Below are 24,610 nucleotides of genomic sequence, written 5' to 3'. Positions count from 1 at the left end.
CAGACTGTGTTTACAAAATTCAGAGAGCTAATCATGGAAGGTTTCAAGCTTACTTTCTCCTGACTCCAAAGCTCTTAATCATGTGACCTGAACAGAATTCTCAAAGCATTTATTTTATATGACTTTGAATGTGTTCACCTTCCTTTTATAAATCCTTAAAGTCAAAAAACTTATAAATGACTGCCTTTTAATTTTGGTTAAAAAGAAACTAGAAAACCAGACATGATTTACTGAAAAAACATTTTTAATTTAAAAAACTGTTTTAAGACAAAGATAAGAACCCCAAATCTCATACTTAATCCTGAGTTCCTTCCAACATACCACACTACACTACTTCTTTTTACTTCTTTAGTTAACCACATAGCATGCAATTTGAGGACAGTTTGGTACAGTATTTTCCTCACCTTGCTAGATATTTGAGACAATTCAGGAAAGAATATAAGGAACCGTGGATTGGGTAGAACTGGAAGAAGCGCTTGGACTCCGGTGCTTCTGCCACACGGGTGCTGTGCCGTGCACTGCACAAGCCCTGGGCTCCACGCCACGGCCCTCTGTGCGGTTCAGTTCGTAAGCCACGTGACCCGGAGCACAGGGCCTAGAATCTGCCAGACGGCTGCTGTTGATCTGCATGAGCTAACCTGTGTAAACCATTTGGTACAGACATCAGGGACCGCAATTCTGTTTGTCTGCCTTCCTATTATTTTCTGGGGTTATTCTGCACTCAACTTATGTGAGGAAAATATGATCATGTATTACATAAACAGAAGAATTCTTTTTCCATTCTATTTATGCTAACTTCCATGTTAAACAGGAAAATAAAACTAAATAAACTGAAGAAACTAAATCCCATGCAGTTCACCCTGACTTATCCAATATATGCTTCTCTGAATATACTTTATACAGCATATGTATGTGGCGGTGGCAGTGGTGGGGGTTGAGTTCTAAGTCGTGTCTGACTCTCTGTGGCCCCGTGGACCGTAACCCACCAGGCGCCTCTGTCCATGGAATTTCCCAGGCAAGAATACCGGAGTGGGTAGCCATTCCCTCCTCCAGAGGACCTTCCTGATCCAGGAATCAAATCTGCGTTTCCTGCATTGAAGGCGGTCTCCTCCATCACAAGCATTTTCTCCACTGCTGAGTCACAAGGGAAGACCCTCATAGCACATATATACACTTTTATATAGTATAAAAATATTAATGGTACTAGAGAAAGGCAAGTACTTGACTATTAGGTTTACTTTTATTCTACTGTCAATCTGAATTAGAAAAGGCTGACTTTTCCATGAGGTTATTTATAAATTAAAACCAAATTCATAACTGTCTTTGAAACAACACCTTGAACTCAAAATCAAAATGTCTCCTGAAGTCAGACCCTGCAGCACAGACGGGACCTCCTAAGCACAGCCACAAGCTCTAGTTTCTCAGCAGAGGTGTATCAGGTTTCCAATATCCAAGAAGCAGACCTGTGGTGTTAGTTATGTGCTCACGCAGTTTCTCATGTCAAAGTTCTTCACATGAAGGAAAAAGTCAGAACAAAGTATATCAGAAGACCCTAATGATCTGGATCCTAAAGCTGATAAAAGACTAAAGCCCCTATTTATAATGACTGGCTACAAGCTTTAGAGATGAAGTGATGCGGGGGTAGAAGGAAACATCATTTTCTAAAATGACTTTTATAAGCCTGATGCAAGATGTTTTACCCACACTATTCTACAGAATTAGGCAACAGCTCTAAGGAGGAGACACTGTCATTCCCATGTGACAGATGAGAAACCAAGATATATACACTGGATGAGGATCCCACCAGATTCATCTCATTCTTGAGACTATCCTGTGGTTCAGGGACTGGTTTGCTTTTCAATTGAATGGCAAATCATCCTTGTGCATTTTAACAGATTCATGAAAAAATTTCCATAAAGATTTCTAAAAGCTAATTAAGAAAGTTAATCCCATACCCCATAAATGGCATAAACATGTCTCACACACCAGCCTGCCACATTTCTCACAACTAAATCTTAGCGGAAAAAAAAAAAAAAAAGCACAAGAGCCAAAACAAGCTAAAAAAACTGAAGGGTTCTATTCTTTGTGATAAGATATATCTTCTTCCTAATCTTCCAGGTTTGTCTATTGGTTACATAGCATAAGCAATTTTCTCACAGGAAATCTCTTGTAGTTATAGCAAGCTAATTACTCTCTAGAAGTGATTGTCATATGTATGTGGATGGTTTTGGATTCAGTTTTGTCAATAGCTGGGAAATTAATTCATGTCTCATCCCATGCAAGCCTTATGTTTTAAGAGATTAAAAACCACTGCAAAGACCAATTACCAGGGAATTTCTGAAGACTACCTTTAATTTAAAAATCCATTAATCTACTTCCTTGTGGATGAGACAATCTATGAGACTGTTTGCTATGGTCAGCTCAATGTTCCATCTAATTGTGAGGGGTAATAACTGTTTATTAAAAATAACAGCTTTATGCTTTAAATTTTTAAAAAAGTTTACTTTTTAATAAATGTACTACATTGACATAAACACAAAAGATTCCAGCCAATAAAACGCTCACTAATCTTACATACCAAAAGTTACAATATGCTATTTACTACACAATGACTGTTTGCCCTCGAGAGAAATATAAGCAACATTTTGCAAACTTCATCTTGTTGAAATATATTCCCGTCTGCTGAGCTTCTTATTTTGTACCAGCAAAAGTGAAATATACCACTTTTGCTACTGTCAAATAAAAACTATTTAAATGATTACCAATTTTGACTCTTGCTCTTAACTTTTTTTAGCTGCATGCAGTAATACACTGTAAAAAACTGATGTCAGGGATGTCTCTTTACTACAGCAAAATATTAAAATAGACAATTGGTGTTATCAATGTATGGTGCACTCCTGAAGAATAATATGGAGAATATTTTTTTAAAAGAGGTGAAATCTATTTCTTTATTTCCTTATATTGAGTCCCTCTAAAGCATGTGATACCATCATTATAAAGGCCTCCAGCAGTTATGAGGGTTTTGTATAAGCAACCCTAAAAAGTTTAATAGGTTTTCAGGACCATTCATTAACATTCAGAGCACCTACCATTCATCTACTTCAGTGGGTGGGATACAGACTTCCTCAATTCAAACATGGAAAGTTTCAGTGGCAAGTAAAGATCTACTATGCAAAATCTTAAAAGTTAAATAAGAATACAGGAAAACAAAAGATTTCATAGACGGTATAAGATTATTTGCCAAGTACATGACACAGATCATATACCATTCCCAGAAAGGACTGTTCCTCACCAGAAATGGGCTCATACCTCCCTTACTATTCTCACCATAGAGTCCTAGCTTTTTAGCCATTTGTATACATATCTTACTCGCGGAGGAGGAAATGGCAACCCCTTGAGTATACTTGTCTGGAAAATCCCATGGACAGAGGAGCCTGGCGGGCTACAGCCCATAAAGGTCACAGAGAGTCGGATACGACTTAAGTTCTTGAATAAGAACTTAAGTTCTTACACACCTGAAGTCCATGAAAAGGCAGATTTTCACATTTTTCATTTCTGAATCCCATCACAGCACTGGAAGATACCCAGTACTTGGCATATGCTCAATCAGTGTGTATTTGAACACGTGACTAAATCAGTGACTGATGACAATGAAGACAACAGCCACACTCAGGGCCAGGCAATGTTCTAGGTGCCCTGCGTGCATTAACTAATCTACTGTTAGTTTTCTCCTGGTATTACCATTGAGAGGCCAGCTTGCCCCCACTCATCTAACTCCTTCATGCCCTTCAATTTTGGGCTTAAATTTGACTTCTTTAGGGAGGTCTTCCCAACTCACTAGAAGAAGATACAAACACTTGCCCTCTATCCAGATAACCCCTTATCTTCCCTATCATTATAGTCATCACTCCTAAAGATCTGATTCGGTCAGCAGTCTGGTACATTACACAGTAAACTCCACCAAGGCAGGGACCATGTCAGGCTTAGTCACTGCTCTGATCCCAGTGTCTCTCCAAGAACATGGCACATAATGGGTACCTAATAAATTTAAGTTTAATGACTGAGTGATGCAGGTAGTCATTAAATGTTCCTATCAAAAGTAACAAAAAATAAGCAAATCTGAGATGATCTGAAACAGTCAAATATAACTGTCCAGGAGGCATCTGAAGATTCAAAACTGTGGTTTAAGAGAAGAATGAGGTAAAGATTTAAGAGTCATCAGGAGGCTATTGCTACACGGCTATAGATGACCACATAAAACTGTGGCATTAGGGATGACCCATTTCTGAATACATATTAATTGTATATTCAGGAGAACCCAGCATCTTATGTTTAAGTTGTAAGCCTCCAGAAGAAAAATCAGAAAGGGGCCTTATCAATTGTAAAATTAATTAAGACGAAACCATCCTTTAAGAGGCTCCTCTTAATAAGAATACAGTGCCACAGTAAGTGACTGGAACCTGCCATTAGCATATTCTAGTTTGGTAGAAAAGCTTCCAGTTTATATTGAAGCTATCCTGTGCGTTTTCTTTGAAACGACCATGGTGAAGCTAAACTACACTGACACTGATTATATACCAGAAGCACTCAGGCAGCAGAGATGAGGGAAGCATCCAAGCCTGCAGATGTGCCTGAAAGAGGCGTGTGGATCACAAACCGCACCGCACTACTGCCGCAGCAACAGACGTGAACACTCCTGCCAGGCTCTGACAGGCAGGGGAAAAGAAGGCAGAACTGGCCCAGCCACTTGGCTTGAGAGACGTGACGATGCACGTGGGTTTTGGGGAAAGCATTATTAAGTTCCCAACCTGTGTTACATCACTTGGGGTGGCGTGAGCAGTGGTGACAGAGACGTCAACGACTGCCACCACGAGGAACAGAGGCGACGGGGAAGGCAGCAGCGGGCTCACTGGAGAGAAGAGACCACTGCAGATGAAGGGTGTCGTTTCTGAGCACAGCTGCTGACGCCTGCTGATTTCTTGGCTGTATTCACACGTACACAATCAGTAAGCAGAACTGCCTTCAAATATTTAGGATCGCGAGAACAGTGTACATAATTAAAAGGAAAAAAGGGTAAGTTTGCGGGCCGTTCTAGCGAACAAAACGTTACCATAGCGCAGTACTGTCTTGAGGCAAACACGGCAGAATTAACACCTTATTAAAAAAAGAAAAAATATGAATGCAATAACAATGAATGAATGTATCACACTTTTTCTAGGAGGATGTATAGACACTTTCAGCCCCACTGGTCAAAGCTTATGGATGTATATAATTGGATGCAAATTAAGGTTATTGATTTAACAAGCTTAATTCCTAATGTTCCCTAGAAATTCTGGCACTTTTTAAGCTACTAACAGGAAAAAAAAAAAAAGCAGCAAGAAAGGAACTGCCAGAATCTGACTCTGAGAAATAACAGTGGTGGTGTTAGTCACTCAGTCGTGTCCGACTCTGTGTGACCCCATGGACTGTAGCCCAACCAGGCTCCTCTGTCCCTGGGATTCTCCAGGCAAGAATACTGGAGGGGGTTGCCATTTCCTTCTCCAACGAGAAATAAGAGTTGACAGCAAATTACCAACCCAAAGCACAATCATCCTGGGTCACTCTCTGAAGCAATAATTGGTTTAAGATGGCTTGGGCTTCCCAGGTGGCGCTAGTGGTAAAGAATTCGCCTGCCAATGCAGGAGACATAAGAGATGCAGGCTCAATCCCTGGGTCAGGAAGATCCCCTGGAGGAAGGCAGGGCAATCCACTCCAGTATTGTCTCTTGCCTAGAGAATCCCATGGACAGAGGAGCCTAGCCAGCTATAGTCCACAGGGTCACAAACAGTCATACACAACTAAAGCAACTTAGCACGCAACACACGCAACTGGTTTAAGAGGGATTAACAATCCCTGAGGCTATCGCTTTATTAAAGCACAGGCAAATAGCCCAAGATGATACTCAAACTAAAAGTTATGTAAATTACAGAACACTTTAAGGAGGTAGAGATACTTTCAATGTATCAGTGGGAAAAAATTAATATAAATGCTTGCTTAGAAAAGCTCCATAGGAAAATTTTCATTAAATGATGAAGCTATTGGGTAACTGAACTCTTCATTGTCTTGCATTTCTATAGAGCTCGCTCTATCCAATGCACAGTTGAGTGAGTTGACTCCCGTGGAATACATGATCAACATCTCCAATGGAAAATTTAAATTAGCAGTGTTTTCACAAAAACAGTGCTGTAAAGAACAAAGACTGGGCTAGGGAGTCAGGAGAACCTGAGTTCTGATCCCAGTTACAATATATCATTTACTGGTTGCATGACCACGGGTAAGTTATCTAACCTCTCTGTCTCTTGATTTTCTCATTTGTAAATAGAAACAGTACTTACTTTATAACACTTCATAAACATTAGCGGGTATAATACATCCTGGGCATATAATATGTGCTGAATAAAAATGATTTCTTTTGCTCTTCATAAAAATACCTTATTTTTTTTCTATTCCTAGTACAAGTAGATGCTAGCAAACACATCACTTCGTACCTTTCATTACTTCTGCTCTTATACTCCATTTATGCCAGAGCTGTTTTTGTATATTATCACTCATCTCTACAAAAACATTGAATTTTAAAAATAATGTCAAAGGTTCTTATTTCCAAAAGAAAGAATATATATATAATCAGAAATATGCAAATTCTACTACTGGGTAGTATATCACTAGAGTTCAGGTTTCTGCTTCCAGATTACTGTGTAGAAACATTGAAGGAAATGTTTAATGAAAATGGTACACTAGAGGAACTAGATTTTTAGACTTATTTGTGTGTTATTTGTAAACAATTATTTAACTCAATAACAGTGCTAATGCTATGTTTTTAAAGTCAAAATCTTGAAGAAAACTCTCTAGATAAGTTGTGAGTGCAACAACATAGGGTCATCATCAACTTTCTGTGGGGAAAAAGGTATTATGAACTGATTTCCTTCTGACAATAAAAATCTGCATTGAACAAACCTGAACCAATCAATCTGTTGTCTTTTTCCAGAATATAATTTCCCCTGTGAAAACTATGTCTAACTTCTCAAGACACACAAAAGGAGATGAAAATAACTGAAAAAACAACTATGGAAAGGCAAGATCTTCCGTGACTTGAACTGTCAGATTCAAAAGTATAACCAGTCACATTAACAAAGGTTCTCTAGTGCATTCACTTCCTGTCACAAATAATAGTTCCACTTGAGCAGGAAGAGAATGACGGAAAAACAACAAATAGAAACATTAATTTGAACTATTTTTATATTAGTTCCACTTCAAATAATGTGAAGAAGATATAAAAATATTTTACCACCTGACAGTTATGACTTTAGGAATCCAGGACCCTTCTGTCATTGTCCATGGCAGTGAGCATTACAGCTAGTCACTTTAGCTAGGCCTAAAGAAGCCATCTGAAATACTCATATGAATCACCAAGAAAATGTCAGTTCTTCAGCATGTATATTATCTATGGTGAAACAGGTCACCAGCCCAGGTGGGATGCATGAGACAAGTGCTCGGGCCTGGTGCACTGGGAAGACCCAGAGGAATCGGGTGGAGAGGGAGGTGGGAGGGGGGATCGGGATGGGGAATACGTGTAAATCTATTGCTGATTCATGTCAATGTATGACAAAACCCACTGAAAAAATAAGTAAATAAATAAATTTAAAAAAAAAGAAAATGTCAGTTCTTGATGGTGAGTTTGGTTCTCACCTAAAATTTTCATGTTTCTCTAAAAAAGTATTAGGTCCCCCAGCCCAGTTCCAAATTAAAACTTCTTAAAATGGTCCGTAGAGTTTCACTGTTAGTGTGGCTGTTTTTTGTTTGTTTTTTTTTAATTCTCTTAACACTGATTTACCTCTTCAGCCCTATCTCGGATTACTTTCTTTAAGAAACTTCTGCTCTTACACTCACGGCTGCGCTCCATGTTCTGTGTCTTCTGTTCCCTAAGTCACCTGTCCTCCTCCTATTCTTACAGTAAACAGAGAAAGACAAAGTCTCAGTCTCTCTCTCTCTCACACACAATTCTACACCTAACTGGTAGGACAGTTAGGTTCTTATTCACTTTATAAATCCCACTTCAACTGCCCCAGCCCACAGTTCTTCCACAACTTTTGACATTTATAGCTAAGTCCAAGCAAATACATCACTTCCTACCTTTCATTATATATCTTTTTACACCTCACCAACCAGACTATTAATAAGTCGGGGGCAGATAAAACATTTTTAAGTTTTATTGTACTTTTAATTGAAGTATGGTTGATTTACAATGTTGTGCCAGTGTCGGGCATACAGCAAAGTGGTTCATTTATATATATATATATTGTTTTTTCAGATTCTTTTCCTTTACAGGCTATTACAAAGCACTGAGAAAATATTAATCTTTATATCCCTGTCTTCACCAAAATACCTGTACATATATACCTAATCAATGCTGCTTTTTGATTAGCAGGTCAATTCCGTGATACGGAATGGATAAGAGAATAGTCTGTACAGTCAAAGGGATAGAGAACTGTCAGCATTAGAGGGATGCGGGAGGTAGCAGACATGAGGGGACAAGAGCATGGGAAAGCCTGAAGGAATTTACCTTTGCTACAACGGGCAACAGGAAGCCATTCTTGGTGACAATTTAAAAAAAAAACAACAAAAAAAGCAAACAAGTATGTAAGGTTCTCAAGGCCTCAAACAGGTCACTAAATTTATGCCAGAGAGCGTCAAGATGCCTACAGTAGAAACTATCAAGGAGCAGGAGGTCTGGAGGAAGAAAGCGACACGGCTCTACCGCAAGTCACTCAGAAGAGGTGACCATTAGTTAGCCGCCGACATGACTGAGTGGGGCAGAGGCCTGACCCTGAAGGACGCAGATCTATCAAGGACACCTGTGACTCCACCAAGAATGAGAAGAATTCAAAAGAACAGACATGTCTTCACTTTTTTCTCCCATTTTCCATAATTGCATTGATTTAATAAATCATAAAGACTTTTGAAAATCCTCAGCAGACTCAAGATTTTATTCATAATGGATAAGAAGACCTATGAGGGCATGGGAGTCTAAGTTCTTTTAATAGCATAAAGAGAATGGAATAATTCATCACTGGTAGTAACTGACTCTACCAGTACAATGTCTACCTTTTCCCTGCGTGGCCCCGTATCACTCCGGAAAACCCCACTTCACGACGTCTCATGGCCTGTGTCACATGCGTGTCGCTTTGTTTCACTCACCCTCTGCAAACCATAACCGCCCCGAGAACGTCTCTGCTTATTTTCACTGTCACTGGTTTCCACATCATCCAATTATCCTTGTGCTATGCAACCAACCTACTCATCCTGAAACTTAGAAAACATCTGTTCCTTCTCTGCAGTTCTGCTCTAGTTCCTTCTGTGGCTAAAATCAGCCCTGAGTCATCAAAATTCCTCCAAGATACACTGATCTTGAAAAACATTAAAATGCTTTAATTCCAGCTATGCTCACAAAGCATACTCAACTTTGAGTCAGAAAATGAGAAACTGTTTTTCACTGTATTTAGCAAAACTGTCACACCTGGTGGGAAAAAAAATCTTGCAAAGGAGGTACTAACTTTTTCTTTCTGAGCTAATCAAAGCACCCAAAATGCTCAGGTGATTTGTTTACATACCTGATTTATTCCCAGCTGGTTCGTAAAGAAATAGATTTCTAGAGACTATTTCAAATTAATAACCGTATAATACTTTCACCCAAATCTCTTGAATATTAAGAAGTAATAAAGACAAAATAAAAAGCATTTACTACAAAAGAAAAACAACAAGGAGGGTGAGCCTCTCTAAAGCCTTTTTAAAAAATCATGGCTGAGGAGAAATATATGACACGATAAACTCCAAAACAGGTGCTTTGGGAACAAAAAGGAAAATACTCCACAACTAGATCAGAAGATATTGTAATTAGAAGCCTTTTACTATCTTAGCAATTCACAAATGTTCTCAATATGAGACTCTCAGCTTTTACTATTTACAACTAATGAGCTTAAACATTTAACAATGACTAAACAGGCAGCAGAGGTAAGATTATAACTCTGTGCTCTTTATGCCCCGTCTCTTTACACGTAAACACACCACAGTGACTCCACCTTGGTCCTTGTGGTAGAGTCCTATTTCCTCTGGTCGAGTCACTTAGTCTAATCTGGGCCGTAACTGGCGTTACACCACTTACAGGGATCATTCTGACCAGCTGTACAAGCGAACTCAGAAGGGTGTCAAGAAATACGGTAATATACCACATATAATGCAACACAAAGAGTAACTATACACTAAATAGTGCCCGCTAAAACAACACTCCACAGGACACAACATAATACAAACTGTCTGCTGTCATCTATGTCTTCCTGATCTGTAAAACTGAAAATGCTAAAAGTACGTATACTTTACAGGCTGTCTGAGAATTACTTAGAATAGCGCCTGACACTTGGTGCTCAATAAATGTTGGTTATGATTTTATTTGCTTGATAATAGTACTAACTGAACTAATTGTTTACGCTTTTGGTTTTAAACAAATATGTTACTCTGTTTTCCTTCTTTGTGTTAGAAAGTTTTCAAATACTGACAAAGCATTAAAAAAAAAAGATTAGATATCCAAAGAGAGAAACGTGGTTGTAACAGTTGATAAAATGCAAAGAAAAAGATACATTAGAGGTACGTTTAATTTAAATATTCTTCTATACTATTTGTTTTTCAAAGTTTCAGCCTCCTTTGTCTAAAAAAATGTTTTACACAAAATGAATTTTCCACTAGACACCCACTTTTATTAATTAAAACCTAGAAAGTCAAATCTGATTCTAAAATATTGCAATCTATTGAGAAGAAATTTTGGCTAGCCAAATAATCTAAAATGTCATTTTATGTGTCTATCTACAAAGATTCTAGATTGATTAATTTTTTTAAGATATATAATGTGTGTTCTATATTATGAACACACAACAGAACAGTGTCACAGTGCTGTTCTGATATTGTGACTATTATCAGACTTGAGCCTTAGTAGAAAACAATTAAAAGTACTTTAGTACTAGAAAGAACATATTATTTCAGCAGACGAGATATTACTCGTGAAGCTATTTCCTTGTAGCATTAATGTTATGATCTGGTGACACTGTTGAAAGAATCCAAATGGTATCTTGTATTTGCAACGTTAAATTTATAATAGTTTCTCCAAACCTAACATTTCATCTAGTATAGTTTGTGAATTTTCTGAACTAAAAGCTTGTCATTTTTACTTACTGGCAATAATAAGCAAATGAAATCTGGAGACGTGAAGAAAAAAAATTTGTAGCTCACTATTTAGAAAAAACTATTTAAAGAGATACTTGGATTTATTTGACTGTATTTTTAAATACCTGTTTAAGACAAAAAAAAAAAAAAACCCTCCTACCCACACCTTATAATATCTACTTCTGACAAAATACCATTTACTACAGTAATCTCAAACTTCTGAAGATGCTCAAGGTAGTGACTTTAATGGTGCTGATTACAAATCATTGGCAACATTAGTGGGTTTGTACTATCTAGGCTCAAAGCGTCAGAGTTTGTTACTTGAAGAGTCAGTGAAGAGAAAACCACTCTGGAGTGTCCCTGACTGCCTGAGTCACGGCCATGTGACTCTTGAAATGGTCTTTATTGCTACCTCTACCTTTGCAAGGGGGATAGAGGGTTACTAAAACTTTATCAGGCAAGAGGACAAGTAAATATGCCTTCCCAATTGGCTACTTACTTGAGAAATTCTTTTTCTCTTTTTGTGGGAAAAAATGAAACATATAACTTCCAGAAGTCTAACATATAATCTAGATCAGAAACCATGACATTTGTCAGAAATATGACCTCAACAATAGTCACTTTAGATATGATCTTTTATTTACATGGTTATCAGTGCCTTTGAAATTCTTTTTACAAGTAAAATATTTGCAGGGAAAAAACCCAACAGGTTAAGAAACACTGTGTTATTTCCTTCCACCAAAATAGGATGTCTGCTGCATTCAGTTCAGTTCAGTTCAGTCGCTCAGTCGTGTCCTACTCTTTGCGACCCCATGAACCGCAGCACGCCAGGCCTCCCTGTCCATCACCAACTCCCAGAGTTTACCCAAACTCATGTCCATCGAGTCGGTGACGCCATCCAGCCATCTCATCCTCAGTCGTCCCCTTCTCCTCCTGCCCCCAATCCCTCCCAGCATCAGGGTCTTTTCCAATGAGTCAACTCTTCGCATGAGGTGGCCAAAGTATTGGAGTTTCAGCTTCAGCATCAGTCCTTCCAATGGACACCCAGGACTGATCTCCCTTAGGATGGACTGGTTGGATCTCCTTGCAGTCCAAGGGACTCTCAAGAATCTTATCCAACACCACAGTTCAAAAGCATCAATTCTTCGGCGCTCAGCCTTCTTTATAGTCCAACTCTCACATCCATACATGACCACTGGAAAAACCATAGCCTTGACCAGACAGACCTTTGTTGGCGAAGTAACGTCTCTGCTTTTTAATATGCTATCTAGGTTGGTCATAACTTTCCTTCCAAGGAGTAAGCGTCTTTTAATTTCATGGCTGCAGTCACCATCTGCAGTGATTTTGGAGCCCAAAAAAATAAAGTCTGACACTGTTTCCGCTGTCTCCCCATCTATTTCCCATGAAGTGATGGGACCAGATCTTAGTTTTCTGAATGTTGAGCTTCAAGCCAACTTTTTCACTCTCCTCTTTCACTTTCATCAAGAGGCTTTTTAGTTCCTCTTCACTTTCTGCCATAAGGGTGGTGTCATTATGAATACCTAAATACATGATACTATTTTCTTTTCTGAGAACATTTCAAAATTCAAAAAAAAGAAAAAAAAAAAAAGCTTAGTCTTTTTCTCTCTAAACCACATTTACAATAAGAGTCACATTGATATGATAAATCTAGTTTTCAAAGCAAAAAAAAAAACTAAAATATGCTAAAATGACTTCTAATACTTTTCTATAAAGTGTCTAACTCAAGAGAGATTGAAAATAACTGGAATTTCCAGCTAAGAAAAACGCTAACTTTCTTAATTGGAAAATAATTTGAGGACTATTTTTAAAATGTTCTCAGAATAATGTATTCATGAAATCTACATTTCAAATAAAGCTACTATATTAATAATAATTTACAACCACAATCTTAAATTCAAAAATTAATTTATATTGCCTCAAAGACATCCCAACTCAAGATACAACAAAGATCAGAAAATAAAGTTTTAAGGCAGTAAATATATATGCAACTAGAACGAGAGTTGTAAATACTTTGATGAACTTCATGGTAAATATTTGGTGACTAAAAAACAAAAAAAGATTACACAACAACCAAGAAAAACACAAGTTCATAGACACAGAGAAGAGATTAGTCATTGCCACAGGCGGTGAGTGAGGGTGGGGAAAATAGATGAAAGGCCTTAAAAGGTACAAACGTCCAATTATAAGGGAGATAAGCTCTGGGGATGTAATCTGACAGCGTGGTCGGTCAGCTCAGCTGCTGTTGTGTCCGACTCTCCGTGACCCCATGGACTATAGCATGCCCGGCTTCCCTGTCCATCACAGCATGGTGACTATAGTTAATATGTATGCGTGCTAAGTAGCGTCAGTTGTGTCCGACTCTGTGACCCTATGGACTGTAGCCTGCCAAGCTCCTCTGTCCATGAGATTCTCTAGGCAAGAATACTGGAGTGACTTGCCATGTCCTTCTCCAGGGCATCTTCCCAACCCACGGATTGAACCTACCTCTTTTAAGTCTCCTGCACTGGCAGGCAGATTCTTTACCACGAGCGCCAGCTGGGAAGCCCCCATCAATAATACCATATTGCATATTGGAAAGTTACACCATATTGTATATTACTTGAAAGTTGCTAGAGAGTAAGGGGCTTCCCAGGTGGCTCAGTGGTGAAAATCCACCTGCCAATGCAGGAGACGCAGGAGATATGGGTTTGATCCCTGGATTAATGAAGATCCCCTGGAGAAGGAAATGGCAACCCACTCCAGTATTCTTGCCTGAGAAATCCCACAGACAGAGGAAGCTGGCAGGCTAGTCCATGGGGTCACAAAAGAGTTGGACACGACTGAGTGACTAAACGTACACACACAAGGTGATAATATATTAAGCAGACTGACTGTAATGATCATTTGCCATGTATACAATATCAGATCATTACGCTGCATTATATATCAACTCTAGCAATAAAATAAAAAGATAGTTGGTTTTCTAGGCATTCTTCAATAATACTGTTAACAAATATTTATTTAGTGCTGTTACATCTTAGGCACGAGGTTAACTGTTGAGGATACAGACGTACACAAGACATAGTCCAGCCCTGTGGAACTCAAATTCTTACAGGTAAGCTTTTTAAGGGCATGAAGGTAAGAATACCAAAACTGAGACATGTATGGCAACAGGCCTGAAGTGTTCCTCAATTCTGGCAATAACACGGCCTAAGGGGCCCTGGTAAAAATGGCAGGAAAACTACTGCTATTGAATACATTTTGGAACCCTAAGTCTGCAGTTTCTATATAACTTGTTGGTAACAATGCATGATTTTAAACGCCCAGAAAGTTATAATATGGACTCACTAGAGAGCCCCACAAGGGCCCTGAAGCACTCTGGTACAAGTATACAAGATAAAATGCTGTCAGTGACTTAATAGCTATTGCACAGAAGCAGACAGACTTTTGGCTTTTACAACAGTTTGTGGGGTTTTTTTTTTTTTAAGCTTCTTTCACTTTTTGAATCTGCTTTCAACAAAGAAATATTCATGCCTGCTCTGATTACTGCAACATGAGACACTGAAAACTTACCTCTCTGCTCACAGTACTACAGAAAACGTATTCAATGAATATGGCACACAAATACACAAATCTAGATACACTTCTGCTGCTTTCTCTCAATTTCTCACTCATCTGTTTCTTTCTGTTTGTTAATCTAGGAGGATCTTAACTTAATTTCTTTATCTTCAAAATACATGAAGTCATTTGAAAGACAGAGTAGATGTGGAAGGTTCTCTTTTGTTGAGAATTAGGGTTTTGTTGAAACAGAAGAGAAGCTTTGCTTGGCTCCTCAAAACACCTTAACTGCATTCTCAATAATCTTTTCCTATGCTCTCTTCCTCCCTCTCCCCAGCAACCATGATGTCCCCTCCAACGTCAGGCCAAGGGGTAGCATCAACTCAGGGGCAAGTAAGCTTCCTCCACTCTCCCTCCTGCATCGACGGGGCAGATGGCAGCATTAGCTGGACAAGCCCTACCTCGCAGCAGTGCTGGTGAGTCATGACCCATTTTCCAAGGAAAGAAGTTAACTGAGTGTGCTGAGACCACAACTAAAAACTAAGTCAACAGAAAAATAAACAGAACAGAATGAAAAATACAGCAGTTACATCACACTTCTTTTGGAACTCTGGTTTACATTATGTGTATATATACGTGTGTGTGTGTGTGTGTGTGTGTGTACTGGAACTCAGTGAAAATTAACAGTCCTACAGGTTCACAGCGGTAAGTATGGAAGCCACTAAACCAGAATACTCAGTTCTACAGCCTGCATCTTTATCTGATGTAATACTTTAGCTACCTTAGAGATTGAAAAGTGTCAATATTAAATAATTCCCTTCAGTAAAAAACATTGATCTAACAAAACTAGTGGAGATGATGGAGTTCCAGTTGAGCTATTTCAAATCCTAAAAGATGATGCTATGCCAGTGTTCCAATCAGTATGCCAGCAAATCTGGAAAACTCAGCAGTGGTCACAGGACTGGAAAATGTCAGTTTTCATTCTAATCCCAAAGAATGGCAATGCTAAAGCATGTTCAAACTATTGCACAATTGCACTCATCTCACACACTAGCAAAGTAATGCTTAAAATTCTCCAAGCTAGGCATCAACAGTACGTGAACCGTGAACTTCCGATGATCAAGCTGGATTTAGAAAAGGCAGAGGAACCAGAAATCAAATTGCCAATGTCCGTTGGATCACAGAAAATGAAAGAGAATTCCAGAAAAACATCTACTTCTGCTTCACTGACTATGCTAAAGCCTTCGACTGTGTGGATCACAAAACTGTGCAAAATTCAAGAGATGGGAATACCAGATCACCTGACCTGCCTCCTGAGAAATCTGTATGCAACTCAAGAAGCAACAGTTAGAACGGGACATGGAACAACAGACTGGTTCCAAATTGAGATAGGAGTATGTCAAAGCTGTATACTGTCACCTTGCTTATTTAAATTATATGCAGAGCACATCATGCGAAATGCGCCCAACTGGATGAAGTACAAGCTAGAATCAAGATTGCAGGGAAAAATGTCAATAACCTCAGATATGCAGATGACACCACCCTTATAGCAGAAAGTGAAGAGGAACTAAAGAACCTCTTGATTAAAGTGAAAGAGGAGAGTGAAAAAGCTGGCTTAAAATTCAACATTCAAAAAATGAAGATCACAGCATACGGTCCCATCACTTCATGGCAAATAGATGGGCAAACAATGGAAACGGTAACAGATTTTATTGTCTTGGGCTCCAAAATCACTGCAGATGGTGACTGCAGCCATGAAATTAAAAGATGCTTGCTTCTTGGGAGAAAAGCTATGACAAACCTAGACAGCATACTAAAAAGCAGAGACTTGACTTTACCAACAAAGGTCTGCATAGTTAAAGCTATGGTTTTTCCAGCAGTCATGTATGGATGTGAGAGTTGGACCATAAAGAAAGCTGAGCGCTGAAGAATTGATGCTTCTGAACTGTGGTGTTGGAGAATACTCTTGAGAGTCCCTTGGACTGCAAGGAGATCAAACCAGTCAATCCTAAAGGAAATCAGTCCTTAATATTCATTGGAAGGACTGATGCTGAAGCTGAAACTCCAATACTTTGGCCACCTGATGGGAAGAACTGACTCATTGGAAAGACCCTGATGCTGGGGAATGATTGAAGGCAAGAGGAGAAGGGGACGACAGAGGATGAGATGGGTGGATGGCATCACTGACTCGATGGACCTGAGTCTGAACAAGTTCCAGGAGTTGGTGATGGACAGGGAAGCCTGGCATACTGCCATCTATGGAGTCACAAAGAGTCAGACATGACTAAGTGACTGGACTGAACTGACTGATCTAATGAGCCACACATTTTCTAAAACACCATCAGTCAGTGAACAAACATAATCAACTTTCTTAGCTTTTTCAGTATTTTCTGAGAGAGACCCCATCTCCTTTGGGGTCCTTTTTGCACCTCCTGCATATGCACATGGATACAAACACCATTCCTGTATTTCCTGGGCTGTAAAGAGACTTCTGAAAACTGAAGCTCAGAAAGCTTAGAGCGTGAGACGGACTAATGGCACCCTGTCCCTCAGCAGGGCCGGAGTGGGCATGAGGGAGAGAGTCACTCAGCTGTACTGATCATAAAATAACTGCTCAGAAAACGCTTACATTCCTTACTTTTCACATATGGCTGCTGCACGAAATTCACAGTTAAAATACAGAAGACATCTTCCAGCTGTTCTGCGGTGTCAACGTGGAAACTGGACGTGACTCAGCCTCATAGCTCCACACACTCCTTGGGCTGACAGGACTGCAAGAGGCAACTAATATCAAGCCTGGCGGGGAGGCACAGCCCTGTGGCCTTGAGACTCTCCCTAACAACCACTAAGTTGACTAAAAGTGATGCTGACAGGCTTCACTCTTTCTTTCTTTTATGGATTCTGGCTGCTAAGTGGAGCCTCCAGGACTAGAACCCTATGAGAATAGCACTGAGATTTTTATCAGACTATAAAATGCTTTTGAAAACAACACTGAATAATAGGTATAAAATGTAAACTATAATTTAAACTTGACCATGTCTATAAAAATAAACTATGGATAACAGGATTATATACATACTGAACTAAGATAAAAGAATTATGCAAAGACATATAGAAATAACCATCCCAGAAAGTTTCTGACAACCTGAAAGCATATGAATAGGAATTAAGTAAAATTTTACTTTAATCAAAATGTTTCTTTTGAATTTCAAAGACTGAATATAAAAATATAATGAAATCTATTTCTTTCTTAAGAAAACCCTAAGTCACACATAACGCAGAACATGTAGAAACTTACCTTAACCTCAGTGATGGTGACAGAAGTTAGTACTGGGTGAAGGGGAAATGTGCTTCATTTACAGCACGCAACAGTGGCTGTGGATGTGTCAGACAATTCTTTTCTTACACTGTATTACAACTCATTATAAGATACCAGTGTTTTATTTAGTTTATCATATTTTAGGATAAAATAAGAGCATAATCATGAGTGTTTACCATCAAGTTCTTCGGATGACAAATTTCCCATGAAAACTTAAGGACTGAGCTTCTTTGAAAAAAGAACCTTCCAGTGACTTACAGAAGATGTTAGGAGATACAAAAGGCAAAGTTGGAATAACCTCCTCTAAAAATAATGAAACCTGAAACTAGCCTATAGATGTACCAGTCTAAAACTATAATGAAATTCCCTGTTCGTACACATGTGTATCTAGGGTGTGAAGGAGGCAGGGAGAGCAAGATGGCTGTAACAATTCACATTATACACTAATAGTACATCTATTGTCACCCTAGAGCAAATTTCTGAACTCATTTAATACTTGTCCAAATATCTATCACCCTTTTTGTGTTTTTCTTTTTCTTTCTGACCTTTATAAACTGGAGCTCCTTTTTAGAAATACAACCATGAAATGTCTCTTCAACAAATGTAACCTCTAACACCAAGCCACTCAAATTTAGTCTTGTGATGGTAATGAAATGAGAATTCCTTTTCTTAAATATTCAAATGAACAAACTCCTATCTTGATTTATAAAAATTTCAACCAATATTCTCTCAAGAAAAGCAAAACCATTTCCATTTATTAAAGGTTATATCTGATATCTATGACATATAATATAGTATCATTACATTTAGTTTAAAGAGAGAAAAGTACTGGTACTTCATGACCAAAAGAAGTCAGATGCAAGACAGGGGGTAGAGAAAGAAACTGAAATTTCTAGCCCAATCTCAAGCATTTAAACTGATTTTTTTTATTGTTTTCCAATTAACTTGTAAGCATTCTAATTAGATAGGATCTATATAGCATTTTCATAAGAACCACAGGAATTATAAAAGAACCTCAATAATTAACGAGGATAAGAAATCCTTTCATAGCATATGAAACAAACCTTTCCCATGGAAACATCAAAGGAAAAACATGCCCTAAAATAATGGACTTTTTCTATTGAGTTGATTATCCAGGCATAAAGGGTTGACAAAGGATTGACCTCTGTCACTGGGCTTGATAGAAATGGCCTGAGTAAAGAAAATGATACGTTAATGGATCAGGTGAGTGATGGAGGAATCACCCTCATACATACACTTATGTTTTTGAGATAACATGTAACAGACACACACACATACAAATTCTACCCTTCCTTAAATGTATCAGACGTGTCTCTCACTTTTTCATTATTTCAGTTCTAATAAGGGGAAAGAGGATTTTCCAAATCAGTGGATAGGGAAAAAAGTTGGGCTTTTAGAAATGTTTCTGCTGAAACTTATCAGGATTCCTGGCTTTACTGTAGAATTTGGTGAACAGGATAGTGAGGGAGGCTTATGAAGAGACTCTCGCCAACTCTACTTGAGGTTCCAGGGATGTTAAAAATAGGAAAAAAAAGAGACAAAGTGCCTGAATTCCTGTCATTATTTAGGGGATCAGAAACACTCAAGAGGGTTCACAGCTTAAGACCTTAACATGGACTTTTGAGTGTCTTAAGTTAAATTAAGGAAGGTATTAAAGAAATGCTGATGCTATGGTAGCTAAATAAGGTATTTAATGTAATGATGTCAATAATGTGACTAACCTCCTCAGTATTATATATCTTGTATGTCCTATTCAGGTTCGGTATACTCTGAAAAAAACCTTTGTCTTTCAAAGCATGAAAATATGTCATATACACAAGGGGAAAGGACTTTGAAAAGAACAAACTTGGAGGATTTACACTACCTGATTTCATGACTTATTCTAAAGCCACAAAAATCAAGACTGTGATATTAGTGAAGGCATATAGTATAGACACATGGGGCTTCCCTTGTAGCTCAGCTGGTAAAGACTCTGCTTGCAATGCAGGAAACGCTGATTTGATTCCTGGGTTGGAAGATCCCCTGGAGGAGGGTTAGGCTGCCCACCCCAGCGTTCCTGGGCTTCCCTGGTGGCTCAGGTAGTAAAGAATCCGCCTGCAACGCAGGAGACCTGGGTTTGATCCCCGGGTCGGGAAGACCCCCTGGAGGAGGGCATGGCAGCCCACTCCAGTGTTCTGGCCTGGAGAATCCCATGGACCGAGGAGCCTGGCGGGCTACAGTCCACGGGGTCGCAGAGAGCTGAACATGACTGACCAAGCACGGCACAGCATAGACACACAGGTCAGTGGGACAGAATAAAGGTTCTGAAATAGAGATTCACACACACACATACGGTGAACTGATTTTAAACTGAGATGGGAAGACACTTCAGTGGTGGAAAGGATAGTCTTTCTAACAAATGGTTTTAGAACAACTAGATATTGTAGGAGGGGCAATATTCCTCTTTACCTTGAACTTTGCATCACATACAAAAATTATTTCAATTAGATAATAAACCTAAATGTAAAACCCAGAACTATAAAGATTCCAGAATGATACATAGAAGAAAAATCTTTCTGCCTCTGGGCTAGGCAAATGTTTCTTAGATCAATACTAACAGCAGGAGCCATGAAAAAAGAGTAATAAACTGAATTCCATTAATATTAAGAATTTTTGCTCTTTGAGGATCTTGTTAAAAGAAATCCCATATCTGATAAAAGACATATTCAGATACAAAGAATGCTCAAAACTCAACAGTTTAAGAAAACAAACAAAAACAAAAAATGGCAAGGTTTTGAACACACACCTCACTAGAGATGTATAAATGGCAAATAGTACACGAGAAGACGCTCAACATGATTAGTCATTACAGAAGAGCAAATTAAAACTACAGCGAAATATTATAAACCTACAAGAATGCCTAAACTCAAAGACTGACCATACCAAACGATGATGAAATGGAGGAACAGGCACTCACCCTGATGGTGGGAAAATAGTTTGGTAGTTTCTTAAAAAGTTAAAACACACAACTACCATTTAACTCGGGCTTCCCTCATACCTTAGTTGGTAAAGAATCTACCTGCAGTGCAGGAGACCCCGGTTCGATTCCTGGGTCGGGAAGATCCTCTGGAGAACGGATAGGCTACCCACTCCAGTATTCTTGGGCTTCCCTTGTGGCTCAGCTGGTAAAGAGTTCACCCACAATGCGGTAGACCTGGGTTTGATCCCTTGGTTGGGAAGATCCCCTGGAGAAGGGAAAGGCTACCGACTCCAGTATTCTGGCCTGGAGAGTCCGTGGGGTCACAAAGATTCGGACATGACTGAGCCACTCTCTTTCACCAGTTAACTCAGTCATTTTGGCGTTAGGTATTTACCCAAGAGAAATGAAAACATATGTCCATACAGAGACCTGTACACAAATGTTCACAGCAGCTTTATTTAGAGAAGCCAAAAAGGAGAAACAACCCAAATGTCCCTCAGCATGTTAAAGGATAGAGAAATTGGGCTAAAACCATATAATGAGATATTACTCGGCAATAAAAAGGAATGAACTACTGAAGGGTAACAACATGGGTGAATCTCAAAATAATAACTGAATCAAAGAATCCAAAAGAAAGAAATACAGTATGATTCCATTTAGATAAAATTCTGGCAAGTGCAAATTAATCCATAGTGATTAGATCCGTGGTCACCTGGGAACTGGAGGATAAAAAGGAAGGGAAGAGGTGGGGAAATTCAATGAGGCACAAAGAAACTTACAGGGGTGACGGATATGTTATTTGTCTTGATTGTGGTGACAGTTTCACAAGGGTGAGTGTAACTGGATGTCAAACTGTACAGTTTAAATATGTATATTTTCCTACATGTCTATTATACCTCAATAAAGCTGTCAAAAAAATTCTACTGGCAACTAGGGTAATGAAGCTCTAAATGGTACTCTTCTTAACTAATCACCAAATTGCACTGGTCAAATTTATTATGGGCAAGATTATTAAACTAACTGATTCACTGAAAAGATGAAGTACTATTTCAGCAAAGATATGTAAAAGCAAACAAAATTAGTAATTCACATTCCCCAACTTTTGTGATAGTTACTTGAAGGATTTTAGTGGGTTCTGGACGAACGAACTGTACCTAGGAAAAAATGTTAGAAAGTGAACATCATACCTTGATTTGTGCAAAGGGTCTTTCATAACCTCCAACATAGAGAAGGCCAATGTTCTGAGGAAGCAACCTACAAAGGATAAGAAAAACACCATTTATAAAAATTCTTCCTTAAATATAAGGTTGTATAATTATAAAATTTGCATAATAGATACTTAATATGAAAAAATTAATATCTATGCAACTATTCTTGTCTTTTGCATGATGGAACAGTAACCAGCAAAGGAATAATTCTTATACTTCAGAAAATGGTGGATAAACATTGAAAATGGCAACTTAAATGTAAAACAATCCAACAAATTAGTAATTATAGCAAAATCACTCCATAGAAGAGAATTAAGCAATGCATAGATTTTAAAAAATCTATAAGTTCAATTCAAGAAACACTCTCTGTGTTTATATACCATGCACTATGGAGACAATATTAATACAAACCTAAATAGTTCACTCCCAAAATCTAACAGGAAAACCAGACACACAAACAATTAACTACAACAAAAAGTAGTCTGATAAATACTATTACAGAGGTATTTATCATTGCAAAGTAGTGGAGTGAGAGGTACTTGCTATGGAGGGAGGTGGAGAAGCCTGAATAGGTGGAATTAAAGGCTTAACTCTGATGGGTGGGTAAAGCAAAGGGAAAATTTTATAAACTAAATCCTGAGAATGCAGAAGATTTGAGACAAAAAGGAAACAAGTATGGCTCAAGTAAGGGATAAGTTAGTTGGAGATAAAAACCCAAAGAAAGCTTAAAATGGGCCATGAAGAATGTCAGACTTCATCTTTATTTCATAAGCAATATTTATTTTTTTGTACAAACAATAAGTGCACACACAAAAGTGAAAAACCATCTAGAGGGTGGGGATAAACTGGCTACCTTTCCTGCATCCTTCCTTCCTATTTAAAGAGGTCTACCATTCTTGACTTCTAGGGGCTTCCCTGGTGGCTCGGCAGAAAAGAATCTGCCTGCAATGTAGGAGATGCGGGGAAGATCCCTGAGTGGGGAGGATCCCCTGGAGGAGGGCATGGCAACCCACTCCAGTGTTCTTGCCTGGAGATTCCCATGGACAGAGGAGCCTGGTGGGCTGCAGTCCCCGGGGTCACAGAGAGTCAGCCACGGCTGCAGTAACTGTGCACGCACACACCATCCTTGACCACGTGAGACACTGTGAGTGAGGAAGTGCTGTCATTAGGACCACGCTGTGTCAGGGCTGCCCTAGCAGCTCAGTGGCCAAGAATCCACCTGTCCATGCAGGACACGGAAGTTTGATCCCTGATCCAGGAAGATCCCACATGCTGTAAGGCAACTAAGCCTGTGTATCACAATTATTGAGCCTACACTCTATAGAGCCTGCGAGCTGCAACTGCTGAAACGCATGTGCCCTAGAGCCTGTGTTCTGAACAAGAGAAGCCACCACAAAGAGAAGTCCAGGTACTGCAAGCAGAGAGCAGTCCCTGTTCGCTGCAACTAGAGGAGAAAACCCTGTGCAGCAATTAAGACCCAGAAAAGCCAAGATATAAAAAATAAATAAACATTAAAAAAAAAGAACCATACTCATGGAGCATGTAGTCATGCAGGGTCTGCTGCTGCTGCTGCTACGTCGCTTCAGTCGTGTCCGACTCTGTGCGACCCCAGAGATGGCAGCCCACCAGGCTCCCCCGTCCCTGGGATTCTCCAGGCAAGAACACTGGAGTGGGTTGCCATTGCCTTCTCCAATGCATGAAAGTGAAAAGTGAAAGTGAAGTCGCTCAGTCGTGTCCGACTCTTAGCGACCCCATGGACTGCAGCCCACCAGGGTCCCCCGTCCATGGGATTTTCCAGGCGAGAGTACCGGAGTGGGGTGCCATGGCCTTCTCCGGGCAGGGTACGATAAGCACATAATTAAAGTAACTACTCCATGGTGCTTATAATCATTGTCACCAGGTGACAGTGTGAGTAGTTGTTATTACTGAAGGGGAGAACATGCCGGCCTAAAATATGCCACTTGACGTGTGGGTTATTTTCAGCTGACAGCAATCAAGATCCAGCAGACTCAGGAAGAACTTTTACCTCTCCCTTAACTACGTAAAAGAATTTAGATAGGGGGCCTGGCCCAGAAAAACAGCTATTCCCATAATGTTATCTGAAAGTCCTATCTGCATGGCAGGGCAAACCTCTAAATACCACACATTTGGTCTCATTATCTTATGAGTCACTCTCCTCCCCTTTGAAGGCCCAGGCCCTACTCCCACTCCTTAGCATAGGATGGCACATAAGCTTCAACTGTCCAACTTGCTCTTGAGTCTCTTATCACAGGGGATCCTGTATGTACCAACTTA

General features: G+C 39.2%; 1 protein-coding gene across 2 annotated transcripts in view; it reads right to left on the bottom strand.

Annotated features, from left to right (window-relative positions):
* The window catches only part of RNGTT (RNA guanylyltransferase and 5'-phosphatase), a 222,840-nt gene that overhangs the window by 25,184 nt on the left and 173,046 nt on the right, over window positions 1-24,610 (bottom strand). For both annotated transcript variants that reach the window (XM_043889802.1, XM_043889804.1), the window contains one exon: window positions 22,295-22,361. In XM_043889802.1, the coding sequence (XP_043745737.1) occupies window positions 22,295-22,361 (67 nt within the window). The remainder of the gene's footprint in view (window positions 1-22,294; window positions 22,362-24,610) is intronic.

The sequence above is a fragment of the Cervus elaphus genome, chromosome 28, assembly GCF_910594005.1.
Source record: "Cervus elaphus chromosome 28, mCerEla1.1, whole genome shotgun sequence".
Classification (NCBI taxonomy): Eukaryota; Metazoa; Chordata; class Mammalia; order Artiodactyla; family Cervidae; genus Cervus; species Cervus elaphus.
Note: the sequence above shows the minus strand (reverse complement) of the source record. Positions and strands in the feature narration are given on the sequence as shown.